We start from the raw sequence: 27,212 nt of genomic DNA, 5'->3' as shown, positions 1-27,212 counted from the left end.
ACAACTTGTGTTAGTTCAATTGTTAATTACATATTATAGTCTAAAACGGAAATGAAACGGAATTTACAAAAACATGAAACGGAAAATAGCTTTTTATTTAAAACGGAAAACCACTGAGTCATACTTGTTCTATTCTTGGGCCAACAATTTCACCAACTATATGCATTACAAGTGGACTCTATTGCACACTTCTTTGGTAACAGTCTCCGGCCCATAGAGAGCCCCTCCCCCACTCCGCGCATGTCCCCAATACTGAGTGTCTGTAGCTCTCGATAAAATCCCCAACTCCTACTCTGTCAGTTCCAACGCCTACTAGATACAAAATTTCACCGTACTATCTTGAGGCATTGCGAATACAAAAGTTAAAAAAACTATGTTGGGCAGACGGACAAACATACAGACATAAAAAAAGTTTTGTTTTGTTTAACGACACCACTAGAGCACATTGATTTATTAATCATTGGCAATTGGATGTCAAACATTTGGTAATTTTGACATATAGTCTTAGAGGGGAAACCCGCTACATTTTTCAATTAATAGCATTATATGCACCATCCCACAGACAGGATAGCACATGCCTTTGATATACCAGTTGTGGTGCACTGGATGGAGCGAGAAATAGCCCAATGGGCCCACCAAATGGGGATCGATCCCAGACCGACTGCGCATCAAGTGAGCGCTTTACCACTGGGCTACATCCCGCCCCAAACATACAGACAGATAAAAACTTGAAGATGAAACCTATAGTCCCCTCCAGTTGAAAAAGTAGGAGACTTTTAAAAATGCATGCATAGAGTGATATGAACCTCAATCTATCATAATGTATATGTAATTAAATAAATCAAATACAATAGTCAATGTGTATTTTTGAGATGGGCTGTCGTTAAACATTTATTCATTCATTCATTAATCAGATACTAAACTATAAAACCATACAAACCCATTTGCTCTTGTTCCTCTTCTTTGAGGAATTTAACTGAAATTTAAAAAGAAAATGAAAATGCTAAATGCCATGGAAAAAGCCAATATTAAGAACAAACTATGAAATTAAAACACAAATTTATATAACGAAGCTTCATATGTTGTTTTAAGCTACAGAAGAGGGCTTAAACTAGCCAAAATAAATACCTGCAATAGCAGAAGATATACATAGATGATCAGGTTATCTTGCATCTTACAGGTACAGGGTATGTACATATATTCAGATATAATTTAATTGTAAATAACTACATGGAACATTAATCTGAAGAAACATCCAGGGTTTCTGCCAGAGGGTAAAACGGGTATGGTGCCATACCCAAATTGTTTTGCAAATTTGTTTTTTAAAGTTCACCTTTTGACAAAATTAATTACTCTTATCATTAGTGTATGATTTTCTTAACTCTAACCTTAAACTTAACCCATGGACACCGACTCTATAAATGTCTCAATTAACTTCTCAAGCCATATTTTGTTTTCTGTACCCATAGAGCCATGTCCTAAAGTAAATAAATATTTTTAAATACCTAATTACATGGGGTTTTTTTAAAATCATTACTGAAATAGATTACCCCAAACATGGTCGTAAAAACAATTCAATGTACCTTTTTCTGCTTTTTGCCACGCTAGTGTAGAACACAGTAGTGCAAGACTTTTACCACTTCCCGTGGGGCTTTCCAGCAGACAGTTTTGTTGGCGTTCAATTCCCTTAATAATCTGAAATGATTTTTATTAATAATGTGATATTTGCTAATGAAATTTAAAAGAATAATAAATAAATAAAGAAAAGAAAATAGAATTTGACTTTATCACTGTCAGATGTTAACAGGAATCAGTGTATTGTAGAATTCAAAACTGGGAGTCTACCAGGTTTGAAACGAAAAGCTTAAAATAGAGGCCAAAAAATATATATGCTGTGCTAAGAAAATATATTTTAGAGAATTATGTAATTAAATGTGCATGTAACAGAATCAAAAGCAAATGAGATTATCATGCATATAGTCTTTCTCTTGAAAAATTAGCTGCAATTTTAGGAAGGAAGGAAATGGTTTACTTAACGATGCACTCAACACATTTTATTTACAGTTATATGGTGTTGGACATATGGTTAAGGTCCCAACAGATATTGAGGGAGGAAGGAAGGAAATGTTTTTTTAAAGACACATTCAACACATTTTATTTTATGGTTATATGGTGTCAGACATATGGTTAAGGACCACACAGATACTGAGGGAGGAAACCTGCTGTTGCCACTTCATGGGCTACTCTTTTCGATTAGCAGCAACAAGGGATCTTTTATATGCACCATCCCACAGACAGGATAGCACATACCACGGTCTTTGATGTACCAGTCGTGGTGCACAGGCTGGAGCGAGAAATAGCCCAATGGGCCCACTGATGGGGATCGATCTAAAACTGACTGCACATCAAGCAAGCGCTTAACCACTGGGCTACATCCTGCGCCTACAATTTTAGGAGTGGTTTTAGCAGGTGAATTTTTGTTTCACTTGCTAGGTCTAACATAATAGATGGCTTTTTGCAGCCTGCTAGTTATTTTAAGCCCTGAAATAAGAATTTACGATTTATTAGGGATTACATAAACAGGGGACAATATTTCAAAACCTTAGGTAACCGGAAGTCAGTTCACGTGAGTTTTACTTAGGTAACCGATTGTTCGGTTACATGAATATAGTTCTCGTAACCAATGTTAGGCGTACCTAATCACAAAACACTTGAACTATGGTTCTGTGCTACATTGGTGGTTAAAAAATATAAAGTAATTTTCACGTTCATTACTGATATATGGTACTTTTAATTTTAGAATTTAATTGTTCACCACATAACTGATTGGCGGTTCTCGTGATTTTAAAGTTGTGTAACTGACACACGTACAGAACAACGGTTCTCTTGAAATATTCTGCTCTGCATAAACATATTATCAATATATACAGTATATTGGGGGGGGGGGGGGCGGGGGGGGGGGGGGGGGGGGGAGAGAGATGCAAAAGCTGAAGTCTTTCAAAATGTACCTTGTCCATCATGCTGAACTGTGAGGGGTATGGTTTGCATGGAAACAAGATGGATACCCCACCAATCTTGTACTCCTGAAACCGTTCAGAAGTCATGATGTGTTGTTCACCTTGGTACTCTCAAGCTTCCTGAAATACAAGAATAAAGATAAAAAATAATCTAACTTAAAGGGGCTCTTCTATTTAAGTTACATAATGGTGGCATTCCACAGAAAGTTGTGTTGTTGTTTTTTTAATTGAAAGCTTACACCCTCATCTACATATAGTACATGCCAATAATAAAAATTACAAATATTTCATTTTCTAGTGGAATTTTTCAGTGGTTGTTAGTTTCTATAGAGGATGGCCAATAAGTAAAATATATATGACATCATATCCACAGCAAATAATAGTTTCTGGCACAAGTCTTTTTGTAGATGGTTCGTCTGAACCTCAAGAAAATCAATCCTTTGTGTGAGCGTCAGTGAGCTTCAAGGGTTGATTTTGTCGACACGAGTGATATTTTCTAGTTCAATCAGTCTTATAATTTTAGTATAATAACTGACGACATCGTTAAGGCAGACGGTGGACTTCGTCCACAATACCGGACTACCCATCTGACATGGTCGGGATCGCTGAAGAAGTATACTAACTATAAAATTCATGGTATTTATTTTTGTACCATGACATCACTCCTCCTCTTAACTGATTACAATGTGCTACGTCTCGCCCCTACCGACTGAATGAGATCCTGCCCCTTGCCTTGGAAGTTGATCCGTTCGACAGTAACTGCTGACAACTTAGTGCAGGGCACACATTAAGTCAATACTTGTCTACATCCCTTCGCCGAATTCAATTGTCAACCGAGTTGATAATCATAATTATTAATCATTTAGCATAGCACGCCCTATTACTGCGTGGCTTATCGGAAAATGTGATTCTGAATAAAAACATTTGTCTAACCTCACAATTCTTTTTGCCGTTTTGTTATTCATGCTTTCATGCATATAGTGAAATAAAAAATTCCCACCGAAGTTATTAATTTCCAGTAAGAAACATGTACCAGTTTTGATGCGGTGACGTACATACACAAAGGGAAAGAATTCGCAGTTACCGTGGGTGTTATGACTGTTTAGTATGGAGGCCCGTTATCAACAAAATGTTTAATAAATGTTACCTTATTATTGAGCGTGAACATCAAGCAAAGTCCTGGTGTGAATATCACCAGAATTTGTCTTTTTAACGTCCTGTTATCATAGTTAAAGGTACCTAAAACCAATAACTTAAAAATATTTGTTACAAATAATCTGAACACAAATCCTGGAATGCAAGATATTTTAAACAGGAACAAATCATAAACTTCAATATACAGAACAGTAACACTTAAGAAATTAGCTGATTATATTCTGCATGCAGTGAAGGCACAGAAACGTGTTGTCTGTCCTTGCAACATTGGTATCACTGGCGAATATTATAAGACGTTTCTAGTGATCACCTTTATGATATTGTACCCACTCGACATTCACAAGATTTACACATTCTTTGTGTGCTGGTAGAGAAAACTGTTTACAAATTACACATTTCGATTCCTCTAAATCAGACCCTTCACTTTCCTCATGGGAAATTGAATTGTTTTCAATGAGGTGGATGGCCCAGGCTTGGGTGATGAAGGTAAGTTTTTGTGTTCTTTCCAATTATCATCTTTTCAGAGCTTTGTTTATTTTTATTTTATTTTATTTATTTATTTTTTAAATATTATTAATAGTACCCCTTATTATATATCTAAAGTTGTGTTCAGTTTATAATTAAAAAAAAAAAAAAAGTTTAAAGTAACAAATATTTTGATGCTCTCGCTCATTCTCCAAGTGATTCAGTCAACCAACAATGTGTGACGTTACAGATTTGTTAATATTATGTGGCCTTTATTATTTATGTGCCTCCATACAAACCGTAACACGTCATTAATTTTTGAGGGGGCTGGTCAGCTGACACTCAAATAGCAGACGACCGGTGACAGTGGAAAGTCGGAGAGTGAATTGGAAGGAAACAGGCCTAATAAACACTTTTGCAAGAGGATCAATTATACTGCAGTGTTTTAGCTAGCAATAAATAGAGGGGCGCTGCACCCTGCCCCCGTTTTGTGCCTCCCTGCCGTGTTTGTTGCTGCACCGCCTCTGATTATCGCCGTCCTGCCCTAATTCAATGTTGACCAAACAAAAATACAAAATCTTGTTTTCCTCTCAAAGCGTGTACAGTGTTGTTACGAGTCTGAATTCCCAACTAAAAAACTTTTGACAATACATTGTTTAGCCACAGTTGTGAAAGCCGACAGCAGTAACGTGGCATGTTTTTTTCTTCTATTTTTAGTCGATATGACTGCAGACGAGCAGACAGGCAGTCTTACAAAGCTTGAATACGAAGTAATCCTCACATCGTCACGCTCATAACCACACACCACCTAGCAAACACCTAGTTGAAAGTAGACCATCATGATAAACTTGAACAGAACGTCAAATGTGAAATTTTTGAAAGTAATTTTTGCCTTTGCAAATACCCAGACCAAGATACATATATAGTTTTAACTGATGTCAGTAGTCCTTATCAATGACATATTGACTGCATCTTTATAATATAGCACAGAGTAAACTAGCAATGTTCACTGGTTATTTGGTCTATGTAGATATAACTGTGTTTTGTTAAAAGCATGTCTGCAAAAGCTATTTAATGAAATCTATCTAGATCTTGACATGCAATAATAGCCGTCTTTAAATGCAGTGAGCAACTTGTTACAAATATATATCCTTATGTCAATTTTTTAATTTGTTTGTTCTTTTATTTCTTTTTATTTATTTCTAATCATTCTCTTTTTTTCATTTCTTGATTTCTTTTAATTATTTAATTTGTTTATTTTAAATTACATTTGGGCATGATATTAAATGGTATAAATACTATATATAATAGAAAAAAGAATAAGATTTTTTAGGTGATCCAACCTTTTGTAAAACATTTTAAGAGTTAAAGTTTGATTTTATTTAACGACACCACTACAGCATATTGATTTATCAATAATCGGCTATTGGATGTCAATCATTTAGTAATTTTTAAAATTTAGTCTTAGAAAAAAAAACGCTACTTTTTTCCATTAGTAGCAAGGGATCGTTTATATACACCATCCCACGGCACATACCAGTCGTGCTGCGCTGGCTGAAACGAGATTTTTTTTTTTAATAGTGTCTTTATTTCGTACATTAGTACAATAATATTGCATACGGCGATGAATGTACTGTTTCATCAAACATCCAAATTTAAGAATAATAAATTTGGGTTTAGAAATTGATTGTCCCCCTCCCTCCAAAAACATTATGTAAATTAAAACCAGCATAGATATTCCTTTTATATATGATATTTATGAATGTAAAAACTTCGATCATATCCAGCACTTGCCTCAAAAATAAGATTTTCGCGTTAAAAATGCCCTACAATTAAATTAGCGAAATTAGCGCCCTGCCCCATCAAAATCCTAGCTAGAACACTGTACTGGGGTACCACGGTATCGCTGTACTTAACTATTTGGAAGAAATAAAGAAATGTACCGACATATATGAATGCAAATAAATGCAGTTTAAACATTAAAACAGTTGATGGAAGTACACCATAGCACTGGCTTCCATTCAAGGGAGGTTATCACTATATCACGATAAATTGCTAGTGTTATAATACGGTGGACCGCACAGGTCAAAAATGGCTCTTTTTGTACACAAATTTGTAGTAATGTCTAGTAAACAAACTTCAACACAAGAAGGAAGAAAAGTCAACTTAAAACGTTTCGTTTTTCAATTGTAGCAAAATATTTACATTTTCCAATGGAAAAGTCGGTAATAATAATTATTATTATTCTGCAAGACAGTGTGGGCATTTTTTTAATTGTTCATCATATTAGTAAGATTCAACAGTTATATAATCAATATTTATCGAGTGAAACCAAGAATAGAACATATTAAAAGATATGTGTTTTGTTTAAATTGCCAATAAATATAGGCATGGCCCTTAAATGTTTCCATACTTTCTAGAGGTCGTGCATTCTAAATATAGTAACACTGACCATGTATAGCCTTGTTTTGATTGTCAACAACCAGACGACAGTCGGATAGCTGTCAGAGCAGAATTGTATGCGTGAATGGTAAGTACGGGGGCTATTTATAAGCATGGGGGTGTCAGCAAATCACACTCTGTTAGTGTTATTTTATGACCAAATACTAATAGTAAAACTATGAATACTTACCCAAAATTGTGACATTTCTTCAAATTTGTTAAAGGGCAAAACAATGTGTTGTCTGTAATCACATTTCTAATAATAAACGTTCCACCAGGGGGCGTTGCGCGTGCTAAACCGCAAAAATGTAAATGCCCCGATATCGTGAGCAAGTTTTGTGAAAATGGCGCATGATTTATATTTGTTTTTTAACTTACAAGAGAACGGAACATTTCACACCGATTTGTTCGCATTTGTTAAAAACATACTTTCTTCTGTCTATTTGCATATATGTCAAAAAACGTTAGATGGCGCTTCCAAATGTTCATTCCAAAAATAGCCAAGTCTGCGGAGTCTGCGAGCCAGACTATAAATTATAATGTCGATGAGAGAACTTGTATAAAACAGAAAATATTACATCCTTTCTCGATTAAATAAACATACTAACTATGATACCATTACACACATAGTACAAGAATGGCTAGTGTCAATCACCTAAAACGCAGCTGATCGACAAAACAAAGCTGACAAGTCGTCGTTCAAGTTTGGCGCAATTCTTCCACCATCATTTTTCTTCTTCAATTATTATTTCCACCTATGGGTTACGCGCACTTATTATTGGACTGCTGTTGCTTGTAATGGATCAAAAACAGTTAGAATATAATATTCATATTTAAATAATAATTAGTATCTTTGTAAAATGATAATTATTAAAAGTTATAAAATACATGTTACTTGTTAGGTGTATAAAATATGTTTTACAACACTTGGTCTAAAGAATTAGAAATGTTCACATCCTTCTGGCAGACAAGATAGGCCATACAGACTTTTCATAAACCAGTCTGATAAATACTGCATGGAATAATGGGTTCACAGAGATTAATTCTACAAACAGGCAAATAGCCTACAACAAAGCTACAAGACCATTAGTCCCCACCTACACCATGCTGGCTTATTTGCAAAATTTAACTATATGCACATTGAAACCCCTCAAACCCAACAGTCTGTAAACCAAAATTCCCATGGGCCAGTTGTTCAAATGTTAGTTTAACCAGTGGTTAGGGTAACACAAATGTCCAAAATCAATTACTCAATCAATACAAATAATCATTGAAAATATAGGTTGAAGTTTGATTTAGGACAACCAAAGTATATAAATCAAAAAAGAAAATATTTATGCCCAAAAAAAGAGAAAATGAAAATATTAGACTAACCCATGCAGGGTTAATTTAACTTATAATGCTTTGGACAAGCGGGTCTAGACATTTTTCAGTCCCTTTTTAAATATCAGTACAGAATAAAACCTCTCTAAATAAGATATTTCTTAATACGAGACTTTTCACTTGGTCCCTTTTGTGTCTGCTTTAGAGGTGTTTTCCTGTGTTTAACAACACACATCATTCTGTTCAATCATACTGGGAGGGACATAGCTGTGGTAAAGCACTCTCTTGATGCACGGTCAAACTGGGATCGACCCCTATCGGTGGGCCCAGTGCTGGATTTATAAGGGGGCAATTGCCCCAGCCCCCCCTCCCAGACTAAAGACTTCCTTTACCAAAAAAATGCAATAATTATTTTTTTTTAATTTTTTATTTGTCATGCAATTTAATTTCAATGTTGAGGGGGCCTTGAACCTGAAGTGTCCCAGGCACCCCAAGGTCTAAATCCAGCCCTGGGTGGGCCCATTGGGCTATTTTTTGATCCAGCCAGTGCACCATTATTGGTATAATACCGTATATCAAAGGCCAAGATATGTGCTATCCAGACTACTAATTGGAAAATGTAGCAGATTTCCTCTGGGACTATATATGTCAATATTACCAAATGTTTGATACCCAAAAGCAGATGGTTAATAAATCAATATGCTCTAGTGGTGTCGTTAAACAAAAAAACCCTGTTCAATCATATACGGAGTACATGTGTGGCATTTTGCCTAGTTTTGAGGAAAAAGCAGATTCCACAACACAGCTGCTCCTACCAATTGGCAGCAGTTGCATTTTATATATTTTACCAGATATTATAAACACATGCAAGTCTTTATTACGCACCTGGTAAACACCTGGGTGTGTTGTACAAATTTTGTAAACATAACCAGGCTTGTATTACGTGCTAAATGACGTCATTTTAGCATGTTTTAGATGTGTGCATTGAGTAATGTTGGAAGTAACAGTCAATTTTAGATTATTTGATGGTGGGTGATGAATAAAATATCACACTTGTTTTTGCTAGATAACATTTTAAACAAAACTAGTCACTTTCCTTCGGTCAGATACTAACATGGCAAGTTGACTCGAATGTAGTGAAAATTTGTATAGCATTCTATATGAGGAAAACCCATTTGGTGCACCAATGATGTTAACCCACGGACCCATTACACACCACCAGACCGAACACTTTACTGATTAACAACAACCTGCTTCTGTGATATGAAGTGTGAATATCAGGTGATATTGTATATCAAGTTAGATGACACAGAGTCAGCATTTCCAGCAAAATAAACAACAGAACAAAGAGCTCTACAAAATATTCCATTTTATTCAATCAAGAATGTGCTTTACTTACAAATACAGGTTTGCCCAACCTTGAGATAGCAACATATTTTTCTTATAATGCTGTATGTTGCAAAAATATTCAATGACATGTAAGTTTAAAACCAATTTATTATACATCATGATTTACATCATTGTAAGTAAAAAAAAACCCAACCCAACCCCCACCCCCAAGTGACAGAATGATGGGTATGCTCATATGGGTTGATAAAAAGCAGTATATAATAACTTTCTTAATTACAGTCACATGACATTATATTTGTATAAATAAAAGCTTTCACAACCTGTGACTAATAATTTTTCGGTATTGTCTTTTTTGATAGAATTAATATGTTTGACTCATCTTCAAAACACTCTTAATTCTATACAAGTAATCCATCAATTCTTAAAGAATATTTAGATTTTTATAATCTATGGAATTGCCAACAACGTTAAAGATGATCTTATAAATGCTAGTGGAGCTATAAGATGTTAAAATGGTTTGAAATTCAGGGAAAATGCTCTGTAGCCGAAGTTTGTGCAGACATCAATCTTCGAACTGCTTCCTACAACCGTAAGCACCTGAAATAAATATTCACAAAAAAATAAATACAAATTCCATACACGATCACAAAATATCTATCTTGAAATCCATAAACAAATGGATTTTATCATTTAACAAGCTACTGCTGGAATATTTGTTCTTAATATTCAAATAACATTAGAATTTTTAACTGTTTTCATTCTATTTAATGAACAATTACTTAATTTAGTGGAAAGAAAATTTCTTTCAAGTAAATTTAAAAATTCTTGGTACAACTGTACAGAAAAATCAGTCAACCAATAATAATTCACAGCTGGTGTCACAAAAAATATTTGCTTCCTCTCCTTATAATATGTCCCTTACATTGGAAATAAAATGTGGCAAAAGTAAAGAAGGTAAAAATAAATTCCGATAACCTAAATACATGTGTATTTACAAAGAATGAAAACAGCTAAATATTTGCAAGCACTCATAATAACTGACAATATAAAAATCGCCAGCTTCACAATGATAAATAAAGAATAATTATTCTATTTCTTACAAATCCTCAAAAACCAGGTTTTAAGCAAATTTTAACATCTTTTTCAACTAAAAGTTATTTACAGCCGTTGCACTTGTAGCTGACTTACGTATCACAGACACATTAATGCCAGGTTAACAATACATCACAGTCTATCGATTTCCATAGTGTAGTTTTTCATTGGATATATGGCACTAGTGACCTGGTCATCACCAAGGAGCAGCCAGTCAAATGTCTTGAAATTGTTAACACACGTACATGTAACCAAAAATAATGCATGGTGTTCTCACCAACGGGTGTGTAAGAAAAATATAAAAATGGATGTCGTGGATACTGGACAAATACCTTGTATTTATCTGACTTGTGATTCACATCTATGTTGAAAACTGTGGCGGGAGTGCAGGGTACCTCTGATTTCAGGTCACCATTAACAAACCAGTGGTTTACATAAGGCCGGCTTCCACCTGAGATAACCTAAAGAACAAATAATTAAAATTATTAAAAGAAAGAAAAGGAATGATTGTTTCGGGACATCTCAGCACATTTTCAAACTACAGCTATTTGGTGTCTAACATAGATTTTTAATTTTTTTATATTGATGTTGATCTTCACATCATTGATGCATTTACCTTAGTTTGGCACCCAATAGCCGATGTATTTTTTTGTGCTGGGGTGTCATTAAACATTCATTCATTCATCCATTCATTCATATACCTACTTTTATTTGACACCCAATAGCTGATGTGTATTTTTGTGCTGCAGTGACATAAAACATTCGTTCATTTATTTGAATTATTGCAACACTTTGTTTATTGACAGAAGAATGCCTACTGCTGTGACAAAGTTTATTTCAAATGAAGAGCAAAAAACCCTTTTGTATGCTAATGTAACGTGCATTATATGTATTAGGTTTGCCAAACTAACAAAGATTACATCACCCAGGAGCAGCCAGTTGTATGTCTTGAAATTGTTAACCCACATACGTGTAACCAAAAATAATGCATGGTGTTCTCACCAATGGGTGTGTAAGAAAAATATAAAAATGGATGTCGTCAGTACTGGTCAAATACCTTGTATTTATCTGACTTTTATACTAATATTACAAATAGTACATGATTCACAGTATTGTCTCAATTACAGAAACAAACCATTTAACAAACTGTAATCATCTTTCAAAGAATTAGCTACACAATAATTTTTTTTAGTTTTAACGACACAACTAGAGCACATTGATTAATTAGAAATGTTTTATTTAATGACGCACTCAACACATTTTATTTACAGTTATAAGGCATTGAACATATGGTTAAGGACCACACAGATATTGAGAGCGGAAATCTTTTCGATTAGCAGCAAGGGACCTTTTATATGTACATCCCACAGACAGGATAGTACATACCACGGCATGTTACACCAGTTGTGTAGCACTGGCTGGAACGAGAAATTCATCAGAGGAAACCCGCAACATTTTTCCTAATGCAGCAAGGGATCTTTTAGGGTGTATACTACCAAATCAAATCCCATAGATGACAATAGTAACATATGTGGCTAAAACTCCTACCTGCAGCATATCAATCAACATAAACGCTATGGATATAAATACTACCACTTTAAAGTGAATCAGAAAAAAATTGGGGGTCAAGCTGTTCATTTTTGAGATAATTGGTAGCGTCTATGACTACCCTAGTTCTGCATGTTTCAAGCACAAGGCTACTTGACACAGTGGTACTAGATGAAATAAAATTGCATACATATTTTGCCCAAATGAAACTCTTTTTTTTTTTACAACCAACACACTCACATTTATCATCAATCACAGGACTTGTGAAGTTCACTTCTCTATCAAAAGTTGGGTGCATCTCAAACTTTGACCCAGCCGGAAGTTATTTGGTTTAGTACTACCTTTTATATGCACTTTCCATCAGACAAGAAAGCACATACCATGGCCTTTGACCAGTTGTGGTACACTGGTTGGAACAAGAAAAACCCAATAAGTTGAATGGATCCACCGAGGTGGTTCGATCCTGCGATGCAACCACCTCAAGCAAGCACTCAACCCACTGAGCTAAATCCCATCCCTAGCTGCACAATAAGTATCATCATTTATGTTAATACATACATGGTCATCATAAAACATGGCGAAGGAGTGAGTTGCCCCCGACGTCTTGAAGGCTGTGGTTGCCGATAGCGATCTCATGTGCCACATAGAGAGGTGTGGTCCCCCTCCACAAACCTGGAGATGAATTAGAACATTGAGAATGTTAAAATCTATGATCCCTGAAAATTCTGAGGTACACATCTTTTTATTTTTCATAAAATTAATTTTGAGCTACTACAAATGGATAACAAACACATTGGATTTACAAAAAATTGTTAATTTAAACCAAAATGTTACAGTAATGCATAAATTAATACCGAAAAATCTGTTGAAGCTGAAAATATGTTATAATGCCCAATAACTAGGGTCAGCGCTTTTACTAGTTTAATTTTTACTACCAATATTCTATTGTTATTGCACTTAATTATGCACATTCTGATTATAGTACCCTTTCAGTGAATAAAACAAATGAATATGAAAGATTTAATGAAACCTATTTCAAACAACACTTGATACTTCTAAACAAAACATGCACCATTAAACAATAAAGCATAAAGCAATGTTATCTAAAAAACATTTCCTGTTCAACTTACCAACCAATCTTCTGATGAATCCATGTCAACACACGCCAACCATTTACCAAGCTGTGGTCGACAACACATCTAAAGATAGAAAAAAATTAGCTTAGTGGTAATAAAAAAATTATAATTGCAATGTTGAAATTTTAAACTTAACAGTCAATTCCATATAGTGTAACAAGAAAAAGTATTTTTATTCAGTAGATGTTGTACCAGAATTTAATAAAGTAACATGAAAGTAAACCTTCCATGATGAACAAAAACTAACTACCAGTAATTAAACAGCATGTCTGGCATGCATTTTCTACTGCTATCTATTTGAAGGTGACCTGAATAATAAAAGCAGTAAGTGTCACTATTCAAGAGAGTTAACTCGTAGTAATTTTTCTTTTTTGCCAAAAAGCAATTTTAATGCAAGATTTTCAATAAATTTTATAAAATTTAAAAACCAGGCAAATGTGCAAAAAATTGTGCAGAGGAGTCTAGACTGATGAGTTTAGTTTTTCGGGGAGTAGAGCCATGTTCCTCTGGAAAATACATTTTAGAAAATTAGCTTGGAGCAGCAGGGGTTTCGATTCACAACTACAACCCGCCCCCACACTCCCACTCTGCACATGCGCCTGAATAGCCTTTATTTGAAATGAAACCATACGTAATGTCATCTCCCGTCTAGTCTTAACTTTACTTTATTATAAAGTTAACCTTTAAGGTTCAAGCAGTGTCCTGGGTTTTGTGTTTTTCTGCCCCAACCCTTTATTTTTCTCTGCCCCTCTTTATTTTCCAGCATCCTACTATATTTTACAACAACCAGCTTACAACTGGTAGTTCAGTATTACAGTAGGTTTTATGACCACCAAAGATCTTGAAGGACGATTGGGGTCAGAAGTGAAATTTGACGTTTTTTTATCAGTAAATCGCAAATTCAAATCATAAAAATTACTAAAAACAAATCAATAACAACTGTATGATCAACAGAATAAAAAAGATTGACCGAAATAATGTTCCACAGTGATTAATCGACCTTCCTGGAAATTGTCAAAATCGAGAATGACACCCCACACACGTGTACGGGGCAACTGCGTAATGCACATGCAAACTATAGAATGTGTTTCGGTGTGTTGATAAACAGACCTGAACGTTATTTACTAGGATGTCTGTGGTCAAAACGTATGTTCGGTCTAATAGTTGATATTAACATTAATATTTCAGGTTCCCCTACTTTTTTGAAGAGTACAGATTCAAACCGTACAGCTCATATACTAAAACGCAAAAGAAACGCAGGTTCTCATTAAATTGGATATAAAATATTAAAAAAACAAAACGAAATGAAGATTTCAACATTTATTTTGGAGCTACACCAATTCGGCACACATTGGTGTTGGAAATGTTTGATTGAATTCCTTTTTGGCTATTGTTTCATGTCATAAAGTAGGGTGGGGGTCCATGTTAAAAATGTGAAAGAGACGACCTGTAGCATTGTCAAAGTCAGTATCGCGTGTGACCACCCTGGGCATTCAAACAGGCAGTGCAACGTCTCCTCATTGAGTTGACAAGCCGTTGAAAGAATGCCTGAGGGAGTGAGTTCCATTCATGGACCAATGCTGCCTCCAGCGCCTGCATATTCTGAGGTTGTCCGCGAGCCTGAAGGCGACGTCCGATTTCATCCCAGACGTGTTCGATAGGCGCCATGTCCGGTGATAAGGCTGGCCACGGCAACGTTGGGATGTTGTGCTGAGCCAGCAACGCCTGTGTTGCCCTGGCAGTGTGCGGCCTGGCATTGTCTTGCTGCAGCAAGCGCACACGTGGGTGAGCGGCAAAGAAGGGAACGACGTGATTGTTGATGACGTCATTTTGGTACACGGCGGCATTAACGCGTTGTCTGAACACATGAAGTTGTGTTCTGTGGTTGAATGAGAAACCCACCCCACACCATCACACTACCCCCGCCCCATCGGTCGGCCTGCAGAACGCAGCAGTCGGAGTAACGTTCATGTCGACGTCGCCATACTCGGATTCGGCCATCAGCGTTGGAAAGATTGTAACGGCTCTCATCAGTAAACAGAACTTGTTGCCACTGGCCACGTCGCCATCTTTGATGTTGTTGCGCCCACTGTTGACGTTGTTGGCGGTGCCGAGGGGTCAATATTGGTCCCACATAAGGACGGCGGTTACGGAGTCCTGCTGCCCTCAGACGGCGTCGGACGGTATCGGCGGACACTGGACCACGTGGACCACGCACCTGGTGAGCGGTGTTAGCTGCTGGCAGCATCCGATTCCTAAGGTGGGTCACCCGGATGTACCGGTCTAGGGCTGCGGTTGTCACCCTCGGGCGGCCGGTGCGTGGTCGATCGTTCACAGATCCAGTGATTTGGTGACGTTGAGAAAGGCGTGCGATTGTCGAAACATGACATCCCAATTGTCTGGCTACAGCAGTACGGGTCTGTCCGGTTTGCAACATCCCGATGGCCATCCCTCGCTGGAGTTGCGTCAGTCGCGGCATTTTTAAAATGTGATTCTGTTGTCTGTCACTACTCAAATTGAATTTATGCGATTAAATCCAGGTGTGTAGGCTTTATAAGCATTTCAATGAGTGTGTTTGCACTGGATTCATGATACGGATGATCCAGCACGTGCAAACAACGTGTTTTGAGAATTCGTGACGTCACACAGGTAATGAAATTGACACGCAGGTGGGACTGCGGTGTGGGTGTGTGCCATGTCCTTTTAACACAGTTGAGGTTCAATTCCACCAAAGATACTGCTTTACAAAGTGCAATTCTTTCGCATTTTCAGGACCTGCGTTTCTTTTGCGTTTTAGTATAGTTGATAATTTTATTTTAAAGCTGATGGTTTAACCACTATGTTACAAGGCCAGTCACTACTATATATATTATACATACCTCACTTTTATAGGGTTCCAGAATATGAATAGCTTCCAGTGATGCCCTTGTATCTGAAACATAACAGATGTTAAGTGAGATCTTTGATTAGTATGAGTATACCAGGGCTCACCCTGGATCAAAAATACCTGTAGTCAAAATATTAGCCAAATGGAATTTTTATTAGCCATATTGAAAATGCTTTAGTCAAAATTGTTTTACTTAGTACTGTATAGAGTATTTATATATGAATATGAAAATGCATCTTTTTCAGCTAATTGTGTACAAACTGGAATAAATCGGAATAATAAAACCGTATTACCTGATTAAAATCAAAGACAGCAATGGGGGTAGGGGCAGTTAATATATTACTTTGATTTTTCAGCGGTGGGGGGAGGCCTATGACATTAATTAACAAACATATAGAAATATGGGGGTGGGTGAATGGTTATGGAGGGTGTTGTTTTTTCTTTCTTCCTTTTTTTCCCAGAATAAAAAACTTGAGCTCATTATTTCTTGAAATAGCTATCTTTATGTTATTTTGAATTGCTTCTTTTTTTTTTTAAACTTTTTTTTAAAGTAACCCATCAATTCCCCACCCCCAACAATTTCATAATTTGCGCCATGTTGTTGCTGTTGATTTCAGCGTCGTGTTAAATGCTTGTGATTTCTGTTTGTAAAATACCTAGGCTAAGAATGCTGACTTCACAGTATATTCCATTTATACCCCCCCCCCCCCCCAAAAAAAACAACAAAACAAAAAAATTTACGGTCTTTTTAAAATCCAGCTAACTTATTAAATTTCACCTCACAGTCTTACAAATCTATATCTAACAAATATGATTATTGTAAACTAATTTTATTCAGTGTACGTTTACCTACAATTTGTATAAATACCCGCGATCGTGAACTGCATGTGTGCTCTCGACCATGGGTACGAAATTAACAAAGACAAAGAAATAACCGAAACTGCAGTTAGGTATTCATTGATGCGAACAACTGTTGTTTTTCTACAAATTTACATCAAGATTTACTCCTGTGTAATCGTAATGTTTAATGTCCGAAACGATGTCTCTTGACACGTGGGTCAGAGCCCTCAAAAGTGACGTATCTCCGAAGGCGGCAAATTGCCAACTGAAACAGCTTTTGCCGCCGCCTACTTTTTGTGTCCATCGTGATTGTTAAAAAAAAAGTGCTTTCTCTTCTTTAATAAAGTCTCCTGCTCGGTCTGGGATCCAAGCCCTTCAGGTGCCAAAATAGTTGTTTATTTGTCCTGAAACGCGAGTGTAGTTCACATCGAAATTTGGTTTTTCAAATTTTCTCGGGGAGGGCCCATTAAAATTACCCCCCGCTTTGCCCCCTGCTATCACCACTGTTGTAGCCTGCTACTTCTTCTCACTATTGAGGGCGCTGGTGGGTGTCAGCTGACTGAATAAGTGTGATTATATATTCGCGAAGAGCTGGTCCTCATGTCAGCCAACGAATTTTATTCCTAACGTTCGTGAACTATTTGATTGGTGTACTGACAGCACGAGCCCTGGTATACACTGAAAAATAATTATGTTTCTGTAACTAGGCCCCAGAATTTTGGTCAGTCGGTTGTTAAGATCAAGCACATGGTAAATATAACAATTTCTCAAACTGTACTGGTACTGATGTATATATAATTATGTCACGTGTGCTTAACAAACATATGGGTATTAATTTACAGCATTGTTTAAATGTGTTATGTTTTTAACCCCATATTCTACAGGTTCCATCTTCAGATGCAGACACGCATTCTCGACCATGGTTCTTCAAACAAACACAGTGTACATAATCTTCATGACCTGTCAGAGTCGACTGAAAATCAAGAGACAAAATATTACATCTTATTATATAACATTCATTCACATTTGTGACAACATCAATGTTATGGCCACTGTAGATGAGGTCACATACAAAAACGATGTCACAAAGTTTACACTAATTGTTCAGTAGGATCAAAAGAGTTAGTGGAGCAATTTTCTTATTTTTCCTTTTTTAATAATAAAGGCAAACCGATGAATTATACAATAAATAAATCATTTTATGTTTTCAGTCAAATCTTGAAAAGTGTGCAACTTCATATTGCACTTGTCAAGCATGGACAGGGGGCGGAACGTAGCCCATTGGTAAAGCGTTTGCTTGATGCGCGGTCGGTCTAAGGTCGACCCCGTCAGTGGACCCATTGGGCTATTTCTCGTTCCAGACAGTGCTCCACAACTAGTGTAACAAAGGCAGTGGTATATACTATTCTGTCTGTGGGATGATGCATATAAAAGATCCCTCGCTGCTAATCAAAAAGAGTAGCCCATGAAGTGGCGACAGCGGGTTTCCTCTCTCAATATCTGTGTGGTCTTTAACCATATGTCTGACATCATATAACCATAAATAAAATGTGTTGAGAGCATCGTTAAATAAAACATTTCCTTCCTTGTCAAGCATGGGTGATTTGTGTGATATGACTGCAGACTTTACTCAGTCTGATGTAAATAGTATTCGACACAAAACATGATATATTGTCTATATGAATGAATTAATGTTTAATGACACCACAGCACATATAACATATAAGACACAGTATGACTGCTTCTGTAATATAATTATATACGTAACATTACTGCATCTAAAAAAAAAAAAAATGTTTTTATTATAATAAGTTTATTGTCACCAGAAAAGAAATACGGTAATACCAGGGTTAGGGGCCCTGGTATCACTACCTTACATTAATGTTATCAAATACACATAAAATAGATAAAGAGTGACAAAATAAAATAAATGATTCATAAAAATATTTTCAAATTAGAAATAAACAAATTTTTTTATATTTTTCTTCGATCGTATTCTGTAATCACATAAATATTGTTAATATACTATTCTAATGGAAAAACATAGCCTTTCTAGGACGTTTTATATTCACCTCAAGAGTACCACTTTCCAGATTCCAAATATGAACATTGTTATCACCACATCCTGCAAACAGTCTTGAAGTTCCTTGCTCCTGTAGCAAAACATACACATGCTATACAATAAACAAAATCTTCTACGACAAAATAAAACTCATTATACAAACTGTGAACGATATACATATTCATGAATTTACAGCTGGACTTTAACAAGCAAAGTTTGTATTCTGATCATCAGTGATTTACCAAACTGGATGTGCAGACTAAATATGTGATGGAGACATTAAATTGTACATAATTATGTGTGCGAGGAGCCAGGTATAGCCCAGTGGTAAAAGTGTTCGCTTGATGCGTGGTCGGTTTGGGATCGATCCCCGTCAGTGGGCCCATTGTGCTATTTTTCGCTTCAGCCAGTGCACCACGACTGGTACATCAAAGGCCGTGGTATGTGCTATCCTGTCTATGGGATAGTGCATATAAAAGATCCACTGTTGCTAATCAAAAAGAGTAGCTCATGAAGTGGTGACAGCGGGTTTCCTCCCTCAATATCTGTGTGGTCTTTAACCATATATCCAATGCCATATAATCGTAAATAAAATGTGTTGAGTGTGTTGATAAATAAAATATTTCCTTCTTCCTAATTATGTGTCTAAGATCAAGTGGTTGTTGTTGTTTTGAAGCCATGAAAATCGACCCAATACATTCAAGTCACAACATTGGAGAGTGCAACTGTTTATACTAATCATCTGATATTGACAAGGTAAGATTATTTAAAATCTTGGAATTGTGATATGAAAGGAAGCTGAAACCATAATTAATCAGAACAAAAGGAAGTTACATACACTATTTTCTATGACCAGAGAATTCACTTCAGGATTGGAAAAAACATCTCTGAAAAAGAAAAGTATACACCACCTATTATTATACACCAACAAGTACTGTAAACCGTGAAAAAAATGCGTGCGAATAAATTTCCCATCGTTCGCGTACAACCTTATGTCGCGAAATTAATACGCACACACTATTTTCCAGTTTGAAGTGTGCTTAAAGTGATGTCTCAATTTTTTAGTAAACCATAAAGCAAAACACAAACAAAATACAGTCATAATTCAATTTATTGAAAGTTGTATTAGAATATTCATTTTACAAAAGGTAACAGAAATAAGTTAATAACTGGTAATATGTTTATTGAACAAGCTAACATACATTTGTACACTGCGACTAATTTGTTTTGTTTTGAAATATTTTATTGAGAATAAAATTCACAAAAAGATTCACTCAACAGGCACAGCCTATACACAAGCTTTCCTTGAGGGCAACTAATCGTTAATTGTTTTATGTAACTTCAATCGATGGCGACTAATCGTTTATTGTTTTATCTACCAAAGGGTGTTAACAGTTAACAACTGAAGCTGTGAGTTGTGATTCTAATACAGGTGAGGTGGGTAGGGCCTAATCCCCTCTACAGACTCTGTACTAGGCACAATTGCTTGATGTAGGATAACAGAATATTGATTTACAGACAGTAGCTTTATAACAATTACAGTGAGCTGTCTTTATCCATTTTTTTTTTTTTTTTTTTTTTTTTTTTAGCTGTCAAAGGTCGTTCGCGAAATTTACACGGCGCAATATTAGTACGGTTTACATGTCAAATTAAAAGCATTACTTTTCTCTGTATTCATGATCTAACAGATGTCAGTCAGATTCACAATTGTCAACCAACCATTTTAAAACCCACCAATCACTGAACCATAAGTTTTAAGTTAAAAGAAATCACAGTATATTCTACATCGGCTTACACTGCCAAATTAACCAATGAAATTTTTTATTCAGATCAATTGGTTAAAATTTCTAATATCATATTAACCAAATTACTGACATTTAATAATTTTAAAAAAACCCCAGTAATCCAGTAGTCTGAAACTGACTAAAGCAAACTTTAATTCTAATTTGAGCACAGCATACGAAACAGCAAAAATACCAATAAACAAAGCTAGTGAAACGAAGACTTACTTTTTGGGTATAGTCAAGGACCATTCCACTTTTGGAGCCTGAAAGTTAAAGAAAACATTTTTTTAAATTTGTCCTAAAATTAATGCACAAACAAAAAATTGGCTGTGAAAAAAGTCTGGAGACTTGCATAATAGTGGCACAAGTGACACACATGAATGATATGATCATTCTTGCAATCCTCAAAGACCTGGACTGGGAAAAACACTAATTCCACTGAGGGCGATCCACTTTACAACACGAAGCACCTCTGACTGGTGGGATGGGATGTGTGTGGGATCGATCCCCGTCATTAGGCCCATTGGGCTATTTCTCGTTCCAGCCAGTGCACCTCGACTCGTATATCAAAGGCTGTGGTATGTACTACCATCTGTGGGATGGTGCATATAAAAGATCTCTTGCTGCTAATCAAAAAGAGTAGCCCATGAAGTGGCGACAGCAGGTTTCCTCTCTCAGTATCTGTGTGGTCCTTAACCATATGTCTGATGTCATATAACCTTAAATAAAATGTGTTGAGTACATGATTTATCACTCGGCTGATATTTTCTAATGTGAAAGACTGACATTCATTTCATACAGTAATTTAAAGCCGGTCTTACCTTGCCAAGGATGTCAGCCCACTTCCATGCACTGATCTCCCCTTCACCAGCACTGTGTGCACAAAATAACGGATTTAGTTCATTCATCATATAATCAAACTAAACAAGTATGTTAAATAATTACATATCCAGTGAAAACCCTCTAAACCAAACACCCTTGGGACCGACCGATCCCCGTCGGTGGGCCCATTGGGCTATTTCTCGTTCCAGCCCCACAACTGGTGTAACAAAGGCCATGGTATGTACTATCCTGTCTGTGGGATGATGCATATATAAGATTGCTTGTTGCTAATCGAAAAAGAGTAGCTCATGAAGTGGCAACAGCAGGTTTCCTCTCTCAATATCTATGTGGTCCTTAACCATAAGGCAGACGCCATATAACCATCAATAAAATGTGTTGACTGCATTGTTAAATAAAACATTTCCATCCTTCCCTTGGGACCAATAAAAATGTCTGGTATTTAAGAGGAATCCAGTTTAGAGAGGTTAAGTTCTGTACTGGTTTTTAAAAAGGGACTCTGTAAAACGTCAGGTTTTGAAGGAATTCCAGTTTACAGAGGGTCCGGTCTTGAGAGGTTTCACTGTATTAACAGTTTATTTGAAAAATAATTACCCACCTATGTTATTACCTATAATAATTTTAACATCATGGAATACTTTCAACAAATTTACAAGTGCTCATTCAATCATGGTACAAAATTATGATGCTCAACTGCAAGATACTCAAGTTGACCTGATGTTAGACCATTAAACGTATGTTTATTATTATTATCATCATCATCACTTTAAAACATAATGATACATAAAAATAAAAGATTTGAACTGAACATTGCTCAATGAAAATGTAAAATAAATCTGCAGTCAAGAATACAAATTTATGTTGTTAGATTGATTTTTTTCCAACACCACAGTTGAATGGGAATAAGTCCAATGAGGTGGGTTCATTTCAGGATGGAGTGTCAGTTTTATTTTAAAAATAAATTAATGTTATTAATCTTCTTTTTTTTTTTTTTTTTTTTTTTTAAAGTTTATTACTGGGCTTATTCCTGGCCAAATATGGTACATACATATCGGAAAGTATTTTCTAAACTGCATTTCCAAAATTTGAATTTATCAGGTCTTCTAGATTATGGTAGCCCCACTCCCATGACTAGTGATATTCAATGTTGGGCTAGTAAAGGGGCGAGACGTAGCCCAGTGGTAAAGTGCTCGCTTGATGTGTGGTCGGTTCGAGATCGATTCTCATCAGTGGGCTATTTGTCGCTCCAGCCAGTGCACCACCACTGGTATATCAAAGGCTGTGGTATGTGCTACCCTGTCTATGGGATGGTGCATTAAAAAGATCCCTTGCTGCCAATTGAAAATAGTACACGAAGTGGCGACAGTGGGTTTCCTCCCTTAATATCTGCGTGGTCCTTAACCATATATGCCCAATGCCATACAACAGTAAATAAAATGTGTTGAGTGCGTTGTTAAATAAAACATTTCCTTCCTTCCTATTGTGCTCAGCTCTCCTTAATAGTCACAGGTGAGGAGTTGGCTTGTACTCACCTCGGCCATGGAAAATGGTATAATCACATTTCATCATTCAGCTTTAATTATTTGTTTTTAACATCGCTTGTAGTTCACATACGTGAAACTCCTCATTTGAAATCTGTCGCCTGGAATTAGTATCAGGTGAGTAATAAATTGCTTGCAGGCACTTTGTAAATGGAGAGACCTGATAATGGAGCTAACCACCCAAACTCGCTATCTGCAGTAACACTTGCCAAGACGACATGATTTTGTTTACGAGAGCCTAGGAGAGCTTGGTGAATTAGGCCGCTGGTGTGATGTCTAAGATCTTTACAATACATACCTAAGCAGCAAGGTGTCTGTGGAAATAAGGCTGTATATTGATCCAGATTCATTAGCTGAAAAATTAAATAATTTACTTTTGAAGAATATATGTACATGTATGTAATCAGGGTGTATACTACCAAATCAAATCCCATAGACGACAATAGTAACATATGTGGTTAAAACTCCTACCTGCAGCGTATCAATCAACATAAACACCACAGATAAAAATACTACCACCCTCACCCTTAAAGTGAATAAGAAAACATTGGCGGTGAAACTGCTCATTTCTGAAATAATGGGTACAATCTATGACTACCCTAGTTCCGCATACAATTCGAGTACTTTATCAAAGTTTGTTCTTTCTACTTAATTTCATTACATATATACATTTCATTCATTCATTTAAAGTTATTTTCGTACTCATATCCAATTAAGGTTCAAACACACTGTCCTGGACACACACTTCAGCTATCTGGACTGTCTGACAATGAGTTAGTGGTTAGTTGTTGGTGGTTAGTTAGAGAAAAGTCGATGTAGTGGTCTTACACCTACCCATTGAGTCAATAAACTCACTTTGGACGGGAGCAGGTACGAGGAATGAGAATCCAGTACCTATCAGCCTCAAATTCAATGACCAAACCACTACACCGCCGAGGCCGATATTACATAGATTTTTATTTCTGTTATTTAAATGTTTTGGAGTGACACACCTGGATGGACAATGTCATTCTATTGTTTAATATTGGCATTGTATGCAAGTCAAAAATCGGCAAATATATCATAAACTACAACCAGCATGTATCAGAATGACGTCTTTAAACATATGGGGGGAGGGGCAAAAAATAAGTAGAAATGTAATCATATACAGCTGAATCCCTGTCGGTGTTCGAGAATGTGTTCGACCCAACCATTCGGTCACCATCATGTAAGTGTAACTTGGGACTTCATTTCTGGTTCGAGAGTTGCATTGTATACGACCCTTCCGAGTTCAAGCCAACGAGGTTCTACCGTATGTACATCTTACTCTAACACTGACCAAATGTTTTCTGTTGAGACTACCAGATAAACGGACAACATAATTTTACTGACTGCATGCCAGTTAAAAAATACATGCATTCTCTCAATCTTACTATGTACCTGGTACAGTGTACTAGGCATGCATGTCACTATGTTTTATATTAATAATTAAGATGTACAAATTAATCTCACCTTTGAAAACAAAAACTGGCAGACATGATTCTGTACAGGCTTCTGGTGACAGAGCTACAGCCAGACTGTTGAAACAAAATTAGTGACAATTATTTAGTAATACAGTGAAAGCTCTCAAAATCAGACCGTCTGTAAACCACGTATTTTTCAAGGTCCCCTTTTAAATATCGGTGCAAAAGAGAACCTCTCTAAACCAGATACCCCTTAAAACCAGAAATTTTACTTGGTCCCGAGTGTGTCTGGTTTAGGGGGGGGGGTTTCACCACTGTATATTAAACACACAGCACTATTTTAGCAGAGAGATTTATTTGATCATGGATACAAATATATACACACCCAACCCCTGTATCTGATCATGGCAGGTCTCGAAACAGCCTGTGGCCAGGTCGCCAAATGCGACCAATGTCTTGTTTGGACGACTTAAATATTAAAAAGTCGCCCAAATAATATTATCTTCTTTAGAGCTATAAGATACGAGTCACTGTTAATATTTATATTCCACATTAAAATCTTGCTCGTGGTTCGCTTACCATAATTTGACAACATGCATTACTATTTTTTGGGCCACCATATTTTTTGGCGAGTTTCAAACCCTGTCATGGTATTCGGCAATGTCATTGAGATTGCTGTGAAGTTTCTAATTTTCCACAGCACCTTCCCCCCACCCCACGCCCCGTTAGCAAGGTCTAAAAATGTAGTTATTAGTACTTTGATTTCTGCAAAAAGTCTGAAAAATAGATATCTTCCCTAGACTTCGAAAATTATCTGAAATGTTTTGTGAGTTTCAGTGATTCTAATTATTACTATGATAGTGGATAGGAAGGAAGGAAATGTTTTATTTAACGATGCACTGAACACATTTCATTTACGGTTATATGGAAGGAAGGAAGGAAGGAAGGAAATGTTTTATTTAACAACGCACTCAACATATTTTATTTATGGTTATATGGCGTCAGACATATGGTTAAGGACCACACAGATATTGAGAGAGGAAACCCACTGTCGCCACTTCATGGGCTACTCTTTTCAACTGGCAGCAAGGGATCTTTTATATACACCATCCCACAGACAGGGTAGTACATACCACAGCCTTCGTTAAACCAGATGTGGAGCACTGGCTGGAATGAGAAATAGCCCAATGGGGCCACTGACAGGAATCGATCCTAGATCGATTGCGCATCAGGCGAGCATTGTACCACTGAGCTATGTCCGACCCCAGGATAGTGGATAGACACTGATTTAAATTTGGACTAAATAAGGGGCTTGCATCAGGCAGCAAATCCTGATGGCAACTGTCTACGAAGATATAACATTGGGCAGCATGCAAGGAGTTAAAAACATCTCAAGAAAAAGTTCAGGTGCATGTAACACAGTGCAGTTATGGCAAATGTATCCAAATTCCAATCTTATACAAATAGAAAGACAAACTTTAAAAAGGTAGTAAAACATTCAGCGTAACAGTATTTGATGTTTTTAAGGTGTGTGTGTGCAGGAAATTGTTCAGAGGGTGTATAGAAAGTGAAGTCTTCCTGCAGGTGTGTGCACGCGTGTGTTTCATACTCCCCCCTGAAATTACATTAAAAAAAAGAAAAATTGCTTGGTGCAGAGGTTATACCCCCTAATCTCTGCACACGCATCTTTTTCCTCATTCATCGAACACTTAAAAATATAAAAGTCCATCTTTTGACATTCCGCCAGGTAGATGCTCAACATATGTCTGACTGTATCACATTACACAATTACAAAGAAGTCTATAAACGACATGTTTATAAATAACACTTTTACTGTTTGTGTACCTGAACACTGCTATCTGTCCATAATTATTTGCAGCTGCTAAAAATTTGCCACAAGGGGAGTAACTCTGAGCAAATATGGTGGTGTGAAGCAACTGACGGACCTGCTGGCACCGATCCTGAAATAAAAATAAAGTTCACAAACCATTCTAGGTATATTAAAAGAAAAAGAATAGTTCAGCCAGTTATATATATATATACATTTTATGTGCCCTCATGTCAATTTCAGAGCTGGCTCTGGCACTCACAAAATTTGCTAATTGCAAATTTTAGAAATAATTGGTGAATTTTATGTTAATTTGGCGAAATAATTTCATGTAATAATTGTTATTTTGCTAGACTGGGTTTTTGCAATTTTTGAAATTTAATAGACAATTTGGCAAATTTTTCTGCACTCTCAGAGCTAACACTGATTTTATTATATATACAATTAAACCACTTAAGAC

The 27,212-nt window shown here is 36.4% G+C and overlaps 2 protein-coding genes across 2 annotated transcripts in view; both read right to left on the bottom strand.

Moving 5' to 3' along the window:
* The window catches only part of LOC121367742 (Fanconi anemia group J protein homolog), a 45,373-nt gene extending 37,560 nt beyond the window's left edge, over nucleotides 1–7,813 (bottom strand). Inside the window, exons 1-4 of the mRNA XM_041492084.1 lie at nucleotides 7,735–7,813; nucleotides 3,009–3,137; nucleotides 1,584–1,695; nucleotides 941–976 (exon numbers count right to left, since the gene is read on the bottom strand). Coding sequence (XP_041348018.1) covers nucleotides 941–976; nucleotides 1,584–1,695; nucleotides 3,009–3,104 — 244 coding nt within the window. The 5' untranslated portion in view covers nucleotides 3,105–3,137; nucleotides 7,735–7,813. The remainder of the gene's footprint in view (nucleotides 1–940; nucleotides 977–1,583; nucleotides 1,696–3,008; nucleotides 3,138–7,734) is intronic.
* Nucleotides 7,814–9,754: 1,941 nt separating this feature from the next.
* The window catches only part of LOC121389448 (THO complex subunit 6 homolog), a 20,183-nt gene continuing 2,725 nt past the window's right edge, over nucleotides 9,755–27,212 (bottom strand). The window contains exons 2-14 of the mRNA XM_041521081.1: nucleotides 26,770–26,885; nucleotides 24,974–25,038; nucleotides 23,781–23,835; nucleotides 21,923–21,974; nucleotides 21,327–21,364; nucleotides 20,156–20,204; nucleotides 19,328–19,408; nucleotides 18,126–18,228; nucleotides 16,408–16,460; nucleotides 13,523–13,591; nucleotides 12,951–13,064; nucleotides 11,177–11,305; nucleotides 9,755–10,349 (exon numbers count right to left, since the gene is read on the bottom strand). Of these exons, the coding sequence (XP_041377015.1) occupies nucleotides 10,260–10,349; nucleotides 11,177–11,305; nucleotides 12,951–13,064; nucleotides 13,523–13,591; nucleotides 16,408–16,460; nucleotides 18,126–18,228; nucleotides 19,328–19,408; nucleotides 20,156–20,204; nucleotides 21,327–21,364; nucleotides 21,923–21,974; nucleotides 23,781–23,835; nucleotides 24,974–25,038; nucleotides 26,770–26,885 (1,014 nt within the window). The 3' untranslated portion in view covers nucleotides 9,755–10,259. The remainder of the gene's footprint in view (nucleotides 10,350–11,176; nucleotides 11,306–12,950; nucleotides 13,065–13,522; nucleotides 13,592–16,407; nucleotides 16,461–18,125; nucleotides 18,229–19,327; nucleotides 19,409–20,155; nucleotides 20,205–21,326; nucleotides 21,365–21,922; nucleotides 21,975–23,780; nucleotides 23,836–24,973; nucleotides 25,039–26,769; nucleotides 26,886–27,212) is intronic.

The sequence above is a fragment of the Gigantopelta aegis genome, chromosome 3, assembly GCF_016097555.1.
Source record: "Gigantopelta aegis isolate Gae_Host chromosome 3, Gae_host_genome, whole genome shotgun sequence".
In the NCBI taxonomy this organism is placed as follows: Eukaryota; Metazoa; Mollusca; class Gastropoda; order Neomphalida; family Peltospiridae; genus Gigantopelta; species Gigantopelta aegis.
Note: the sequence above shows the minus strand (reverse complement) of the source record. Positions and strands in the feature narration are given on the sequence as shown.